This window comes from Galeopterus variegatus, unplaced genomic scaffold (assembly GCF_000696425.1).
Source record: "Galeopterus variegatus unplaced genomic scaffold, G_variegatus-3.0.2 Scaffold1541, whole genome shotgun sequence".
Lineage (NCBI taxonomy): Eukaryota > Metazoa > Chordata > Mammalia > Dermoptera > Cynocephalidae > Galeopterus > Galeopterus variegatus.
In genome coordinates, this window is record NW_007727652.1 from 272,064 (window position 1) to 281,355 (window position 9,292).

At 35.6% G+C, this 9,292-nt stretch overlaps 1 protein-coding gene across 1 annotated transcript in view; it reads left to right on the plus strand.

Annotated features, from left to right (window-relative positions):
* LOC103594357 (chromosome unknown open reading frame, human C9orf84) overlaps positions 1 to 9,292 on the plus strand; it is a 93,987-nt gene that overhangs the window by 47,859 nt on the left and 36,836 nt on the right. Inside the window, exons 12-13 of the mRNA XM_008577567.1 lie at positions 2,845 to 2,964; positions 3,879 to 4,055. Coding sequence (XP_008575789.1) covers positions 2,845 to 2,964; positions 3,879 to 4,055 — 297 coding nt within the window. The remainder of the gene's footprint in view (positions 1 to 2,844; positions 2,965 to 3,878; positions 4,056 to 9,292) is intronic.

The window sequence follows — 9,292 nt, forward strand, 5'->3', positions numbered from 1 at the left end:
AATAGGCCTTTCTCAAAGGAAGATATAAGAATGACCAACAGACAGATGAAAAAAATGCTCATCATCACTCTGCATTCTGGAAATGCAAATCAAAACCACACTGATACCATCTCACCCCAGTTAGGATGGCTAATATCAAAAAGACTGTGAATGATAAATGCTGGTGAGGTTGCAGAGAAAAAGGAACTCTCATAAATTGTTGGTGGGACTGCAAAATTGTGCCGCCCCTGTGGAAAATGGTATGGAGGTTCCTTAAACAATTGCAGATAGATCTACCATATGACCCAGCTATCCCACTGCTGGGAATATACCCAGAGGAATGAAAATCATCAAGTCGAAGGTATACCTGTTCTCCAATGTTCACTGCAGCACTATTTACAATAGATAAGAGTTGGAACCAGCCCAAATGTCCATCATCAGATGAGTGGAGATGGAAAATGTGGTATAGCTACACAATAGAATACTACTGTGCTATAAAAAGAATGAAATACTGCCATTTGCAACCACATGGATGGACCTAGAGAGAATTGTATTAAGTGAAACAAGTCAGGCACAGAAAAAGAAATATCACATATTCTCACTTATTTGTGGGAGCTAAAAATAAATAAATAAATACAAAAATAAACTGGGGGGGAGGGAAGAAGACAGAACAATTACAATTCCTTAAAGTTGATAGGACAAGCGAACAGATATGAGGTTGTTGGGGGGGAGCAGGGAGAGGGTAGAGGGAGGAAGGTTTCGGTAATGGGCCACAATAATCAACCAAATTGTATATTGACAAAATAAAATTAAATAAATAAATAAAAAACAAAAGATGTGACAGCCTTGTATAGATCTGCTTAAAGTTATATTACTTTGTCCGTCCTTTTTTTGCAGTGAAATATTTGGTGAAGATAAAGATTAGTATCTAAAAGTTTCAGAATTTTGTGATCCTTTGTTTACATTTATTCACCTTTAAGTTTCTTTTTATGGAATTCTTTAACCACCTTATAATCTACCTTAATAGGTGACAATTTCATATGTAACTGAGATCTTTCTAACCAATATTTACACCATAATTCAAGTGTAACTTCTGCATAAAAGAATGAACCAAATATAAAGAATTATCTTGTAAATGTGATATAAAAATAGGAGTTTTTAAAAGATTTCTTTTTTTCAGATTTGTTAATTTTTTGAAATCCTATTCATATTTGGGGTAAAAAAACGAATCCACTCCAAAATTAACACTGACATTCTTTTCTGATTGTCATACTTGTGTTACTGGCTTGTAGTAGCATATTATTAGCAACAGAAAATGAGGGAAAGCAGCAACAAAGAAGGAAAAGATAAAAAGAACATTTTCTTGTAAAAAAAACTAGCCATTAATTTACTAAACAATTAAAAGAATATTAATGTTAGATGGGAATGTTTCTGTACTCCTGATGTTAGGTGGGAATGCTTCTATATGCAATTAGTGTTTTATTCCTGGCCTCTTTGCCCCTTTATACATTCTCCCTAGAAGGGGTGGGAAGAATTATCTGAATTGTAAATTTGGAAAGAATAAATTGGGCAAAAGTTTGTGAGAATGAGTTACCCAGGAGAAAGTCATTCTCCTCGGCTTCTCTATGTCATGACTCTTTCCTGGGCAGTCCCCTCTCCCCCCCACCCAATGAAGAATCCTATCCCAGTTCAGCATACCCTAGGACCGGATGGGTAATTGCCTAATTCTGATGTTTAGTTAGTAAGCTCAATTTACTCTCAAACTAAGCTCTGTTCTCCTACTTATACTTTATTAGTAATAAAGGTAGTATTCTGGTGTATATTTTACTTCTTGTCTTATTTTACAGTTGATTCAGGGACAAGAAATGTTACAACTTATTAAGTTCCCTCAAAAATTCCAATAATAATATTATTTGATTTTACCTCTTCCAGTTATTTATAGTTAGTTGAAGGAATTACTGGAAAGCATCATAATCCAATTTAGGATATACTTCATTATTACATTTTTAACCATGTATTTAAAGCTCATATATTGAAATGTTTCAAGATGGTAATGTGTTCCTAAAATTATCTTGTAATCATATTATTGATGGATGACATTATTACCTAGTTAAAATAACTAAAATTATATTATTGAATACTCTTCAATACCTAGGAAAGAAGAAAAAACTAACTTTATTGAACACTCTGCCAGGCACAAAATTACACATTAGAGGTAAATATGATACTGTTGCTAGCCAGTGTAACAGAGTAGGCCAGACATGTAGATAGATCATTTCAATACAGTGTGGAAAGTACTGGGAGAGAAGTATGCACAGAGTACTGAGGAAACAAACAGGAGGGCACTGTGCTGGCTGGAAGTAGGGTGGGCAGTTACATAAGACTTCTTAGAGAAGGTGCCTGAAAGCTGATGGGTAAGTAGAACAATTGGCCTAGTTAAGAAAGGATGGAGACAGAGAAGGCTTGGGGCAGAGGAGAAGATGAGTAGCAGAAAGAGGTGTATGTGGAAAGTCACAAAGAAATGATGTAGCACAGTATCAGGAACTGTACTTGGTGTTTAATCCTTTTAACAATATTTAAAGTGAGTATATTTATTTATATTTTATCTATGAGGAAACTGAGGCTAGGGTCAGAACTGAGATTGAAACACTGATCTGATGCTATAGTTCTTTTCATTTTTACCGTTTATCTTCCTACCCAGCAGAGTGTAAGGTCCACTGATCTGAATAATTGTTCAATTTAATACTGACATGTTTCAATGAAGAAATTTAACCCTTATAATAATATTTTAGAAGAAATCATTAAAGTAATATTTAGTTTCTCCTGAACAACACAGATTAATCTTTTTTTTATTAGAATTTCGAGATAAAGAAGAAAGTTCTTTGACTCTTCAAGAAGAAAGTCCTATTGTTTGTACGAATAAAACCCTAGAGAAAATAAATAAGGAAAGGGGAGCAGATAATGTTATTGAAATTCAAGCATCAGGTATGCTACATACTTTTAAAATGCACTCAGATTTACTTAGTTTGAAATTCCTTTCCTGCATATCTAGGACATACCTCATTTTCCATGAAATTTTTTTCATTTGTTTCAGATATTTCTTCTTTCCACTCCTACTTTCAGATTACTTCCAGACCTCGAAGGCCCTGTTCATTGCCTCTGCCCCTTCCCACTGCCCTTCTCCAGTCCACTAAGTGTTATTTCTTCCCTCATTTAAACTGCTGCTGCTTCCCTTAATTCATATATCCAGTCTGGAAAATGAACTGCTCTCTCTGTTCTCTTACCCACTATCAGGATAATGTACATAAGTTACTATTGATTCCTGTATTGATTTTTTTGTGTTCTGCTGTAAAGAAGAATATACTTTGACTCCTAAAGAACAGGCTGCTTAAGAACATCATGCTCCTTATTAAAATCAATAAGTAAATATGACACTAGTTCTCAAGTGTCTTTTCATTCTTTTGGTTCAATTTTATTTATGGTCTCTAGATGATTATGCAACTCTTTAAATAATGATATTCTAGTTAAAACTTGAAGTAATTTGTCATTGTTACAAATGTGTTTGGTTGTAAGCTAATAGTGGAGGAGGGAAAAGAAAAAACTTATGTGATTCCTGTTATATGGCTCTTCATACTTGCCATGTCATATTAGTTACTGAGTAAATCCTTTCTGATAAATAAGATATCCATAAAATTATATAATTCTACAGGGGTTTTTTTGTTTGTTTTTACTAGTCTATTTATCCAAAAATAAGTCTCTATATAATCTCATGATTTTTAACTCAGAAAATAATTTGGATAGAAGTTCAGATTTCCATGAAGTAATATGTTTAATTGGCTTATCAAAAAGAGAGTACTATCCTTATAAAAACATTGCCTTTAATGCTTTTATTTTTGCAGATAGTCAGTGCCAAGCATACTGTCTCCTAGAAGCAGCAGCCACTCCTATCTTAAAAAAACTTGCATGCCTCTGCACTCTCCCTGCTGCTAATTGGAAATTTGCCACTGTTATTTTTGACCAAACAAGGTTCCTCTTAAAGGAACAAGAAAAAGTAATAACTGATGCCATTTACGAAGGTGAGTGCAAATAAAAGTCACATTATTTTAAAAAGATGTAAGTTTATGGATTATTGAATCGAATAAGTAAAAATTTAGTATGGAAGATTCAGAAACTAGTCATGGATAAAAGCATAACTAATTGAGCTTATGGTACCTGACCCCCCCGCCCCAACCAATACTGGAGGATAATCTAAGTAAGAGAAAAAGGTAAGAAATATCTGCCATTGCTTCTTAGTGTAGCTCCTAAATAATATATATATATATATATATATATATATATATATTACTTGACAGATTCCTATTGCAGAAACCAAATTAACCCTATTATTGTTAGCATCTGAACTACTCAGTCTCCTTCAAAAAACGGAAGTCAAAAAATGGAGTAAAGTCAATCCTGGATTTTTTTTCTTCTGGCTAAGACGGAGTAACAGGGACTATATTTATCATCCTGCCAGAAATAACAAAAAAAGACAAAGGCAAAATACATCAAACAAGTTTTTAAGACCATGGATATCAGGCAATGAAGAACAGTGGCTCTTGAGAGATGGGAAACAAGTGAGGTTAGCCTGACCATTACCCTAGCTTACTGCCTTGAAAGAGTTGCCAGGACATGGCATGGAGAGGGACGGGTACCTGAGCAAGAGCCTTGTGGACAATTTGAATTGAGGAAACAGAGCTGAGAGTCCAGGGAGACCAAGATGAATACAGTTCAAGAATGTATATTAGAGAGCACAGAGCTTCATAAAGAGAGTCCTAAAGATCTGCAGAGGATCTCCCTCAAGTATAAAGGGTCTTTAAAAAGTTCATGGAAAGGGCCGAGCCTGTGGCGCACTTGGGAGAGTGCGGCGCTGGGAGCGCAACGCTCCCGCCGCGGGTTTGGATCCTATATAGGGATGACCGGTGCGGCCGGTCTCAAAAAGGACAAAAAAAAAAAAAAAAAAGTTCATGGAAAGATTTTTATTATCTTTTAATTCTAGTTTAAGAGTATCAATCAAAGAATATATGTGAGAAAATTACCTGAGTTTGAGGAAACAAACCATCTGAAAGGATTAGAGGGAATAATAATCTGCATTCACACAGGGCAGAAGATGTCTGTTCCTATCAGCTAGACTACAAAAACCCATAACTGATGGGGTAGTCAGAAAACTCTTGACGCAGTAGTAAGGAATAATTATCTTTAGACTTAGCACTGCTATGGACTGACCTAACAAATCGTAAAAGCATGACCCAAAGGATCAAACTATTTCCAAGGAACTTAGCTGTATCCCCTAACAGCTCAAGAGAATTTATATGAACGCAAAAATATCTAGCACCTAATAAGGTAAAATTCACAATGTCTGGCATCCAATCAGATAACCAGGCATACAAAGAGGCAAGGAAACACAACCCATAATGAGAAAAATCCATCAAACAAAGCCAGAACTGACAAAGATATTAGAATGATGAGAGAAGTACACAAACTTATTATGGCCGTTTTCCATATGTTCAAAAAGTTAGAGATGTAGAAAGACCCAAATCAAACTTCTAGAAACTAAACTATAATATATGAGATAAAAAATGCACTGATGGGATTAGTGGCAGATTAAATATCTATATATGAGTATTCCCCAAAAAAGGCAGAGATTGTCAGATTGGATAAAATGCAGGGCGCAACTACATGCAGCCCACAAAGAACACACTTTAAATATAAAGACATATAAAGGTTAAAAGTAAAAGAACAGAAGAAGATATACCATTCTAACACTAGTCAAGAGAAAGGTGGTTTGTCTGTATTAATATCATACAAAGTCAATTTCAGAACAAAGAATATAATCAGGAATTTTTTTAATCACTGGTCATTTTATAATAAAGGTTTCAGTTCATCATGAAGATATAATAATCCTAAATGTTTTTGCACATACTAAAAGAGCTTCCAAATACTTGATGCAAAATCTGATAGAACTGCAAGGAGAAATAGAAATCTACAATTATAGTCAGGGATTTCACTACCCCTCTTTCAATAATTGATAGACTAAGTAGGCAGAAAGTCAGCAAAGATATAGTAGACCTGAATAACACTATTAACCAATTTGACCTGATTGACATTTGCTGACCATGCCATCTAACAGCAGCAGAGTACATATTCTTCTCAAATGTATACAGAACATTTACAAGATAGATCATATTCTGGGCCATAAAACAATTCTTAATAAATTCAAAAGAATTCAAGTCATTCCATGACCAGGATGGAATTAAGTTAGATATAATAACAGAAAGACTGTTGGAAAATCCCCAAATATTTGGAAATTAAATAAAACACTTTTAAGTAACCCATGGATCAAAGAAGAAACACAGAGAGAAATTAAAAAGTATCCTGAAGCGAATGAAAATGAAAACACAAACACTATCAGAATTGGTGGGATGCCACTAAAGCAGCACAAAGGGGGAAATTTATAGTGCTTTACAATTATTTTGAGACCAAGAAAAATAGTCTTAAATCAATGATCTCAGTTTTCACCCTAAGGAAGTAGAAAAAGAAAAGCAAATAAAACCCAAAGTAAATAGAAGAAAAGAAATAATAAAGATTAAAGTTGAAATCAATGAAATAGAAAATAGGAAAACAATATAGAAAATCATTGAAACCAAAAGCTAGTTCTTTGAGATCAATAAGATTGATAGACCTCTAGCCAGATCCATTAGGAAAAAGATATAAATAGCCAATATCAGGAATAATAGAAGTGGCATCACTCCATATTTTATAGATATTAAAAAGATAATTAAGGGAATATTGTTAACAACTTTATGCCAGTAAGTTCACCATAGATAAAATGTACAAATTTCTTGAAAGACACAAAATACCAAAGCTTTTCCAAAAAGAAATAGACAACCTATGAAACATATTAATTTAAGTAATTAAATGTGTAGTTTAAGAACTTCCCACAAAGAAAGTTCCAGGCCCAGATGGTTGCACAAACTAATTATCAGATATTTAAGGTAGGAATAAAACCAATTCTACACAAACTCTTCCAGAAAATAGGAGAGGGGGAAATACTTCCCATCCCATTCTATGAGTTCAGCCTTACCCTGATACAAAAACCAGATAAAGCCAGAAAGCTATAGACCAGTATCCCTCATGAACATAGATACAGTATTTCCAAACAAAATTTAAGCAAATTGAGTCCAACAATATATTAAAAGCATAATACATAATGACCAGCTGGGATTTATCCTAGGAATTCAAGGTAGGAGTTATATTAGCTGCTTTTAAAGTCTTTGGTTGATAGCTCCAACATCTGTCATCTCAGAATTGGCTTCTGTTAATTGTCTTTTCTCTTGGGCCGAGTCCGTGGCACGCTCGGGAGAGTGCGGTGCTGGGAGCACAGCGCTCCTGCCGTGGGTTCAGATCCTATATAGGGATGACCGGTGCGCTCACAGCGCTCACGGGCTGGGCGGGGGGGGGGGGGGGCCGGGTCTAAAAAAGAAAAAAAAAAAAAAATTGGTTTCGGTTAATTTTTTTTTTTTTTCTTTTTTAAACCGGCCCCCCCCCCCCCCCTGGGTGGGGGGGGGGGGGCGGTTTCAAAAAGGACAAAAAAAAAAAAAAAAAAAAAAAATTGGCTTCAGTTAACTGTCTTTTCTCTTGCATGTTGATATTTTCTGGGTTCTTCATATGCTGAGTAATTTTGATTTGTTTCCTGGACATTTCGAATATCATGTTATGAGATTCTGGGTCTTGCTTAAATTTTCGGTGGAAAGTTACCTTTTGTTGCTGTTATTTTAGCAGGCAGTCAACCTGGTTAAGTTCAGGCTATATGCCTTTTGAGGATTGTAGTTGGAATGTGCTTTCAGTTTTTAGAGCCTTTGCAGTGCTATTTGAACCTGTCCCACATACGTGTCATCCGGTGGCCAGTGTACAACCTGGGAAATTATCTGGCCCATAGGTCAGTTCTCAAAACTTTTGGTAAACTTTTTAGGGTCCCATCCATGCCTATGCAGCTCTGAGGTTTCTTCAAGAGTTATTATATCACTCTATGGAATCACTCTCTTGAGATCTCTTCTCTCCACTATGTCCCCAACGTATTCTGCCTCTCTGGAGCTTCCCTTCACTATCCCTTTACCAAAGAGTGAGGGCTTTAGTTATCTCACTCTGTTGTGAACTTATCATGACTGCATCATGCTCTGGGGCCAAATGGCAAGAGGACAGAAAGGGAAAAAAAAATCAATGGAGATTTGCAACCCTGCTATTGCTGACCCTACCACTATGGGACCTGGGGCAGGAGAGAATGGAAAAAATATTTTAAAAAAAGAAGGGGGGTATTTTCTCCCACTCATTCTTATCCTTAAGAATCCCCTTTCCCACTTCTCTGACTATGGATAGAGGGCTTCTCTTGTAGCTCTGTCCATACAGTGGTACACACTTCTGGGTTCTGGGATTTCTTTAGTTGAAGCCAGGAAATACTACATGGGTTGTGTTCAATGGAAGAGACAGAGGGATTGTATTCAATGGAAGAGACAAGGTTCCATCTTACTGGAACCTACTTGATTTTATTTTTAAAGTCAATCTTCTAAATTCATTAAATTTAGATGTCCTATATATTTTTAAATGCTAACTCTCTTAAAAAGAAAAGAATTAAATACAACATAAAAGACTATAAGAAAGTCATATTTATCTTCTTTCAAATAGAGCACCCAGTCTTTTGGCAGAGCAACATTTTAGTCACCAAAACCTTGAGGTATTAACCCATAGTTTACTACTTGAAATACCTGTGAGCCACAGGAAAGGCATATTAGTGAAGATAAATGATCAAGAATACTTTGGGGAACTGGCATTCTGGTAATGATAATAGTTGTCAGAAAGCTAGTCATTATGGAAGACAAGATTTACACACACACACACAAAACCAACAAATAAAAAAACACATGACTTCTGAATATAGTTTGAGTCCTGTAACTCAGGTTTTAAATTAGTTGAATATGGATTGAGCTTCTAAGGGCTTTGAACACCATTGAGCAGAATGGTGATTATTATACAATATATAGGCATAAATATTTATGAAATATAATGGAGGACAAGAAAGGAACATGGTTTGGGGTATCCAATTGGAACAATACTGTCTTAATCCTGAGCAAGTGATATAGTTGCTATACTTGATATTCTTTCATTGACTCAAGAATTGAGGTATATTTAAGACTACAATTAAGTAGGGCCAGCCTGGTGGCGCACTGCTACAGTGCGCCGCTTGGGAGTGCGGCGGCGCTCCCGCCGAGGGTTCGGATCC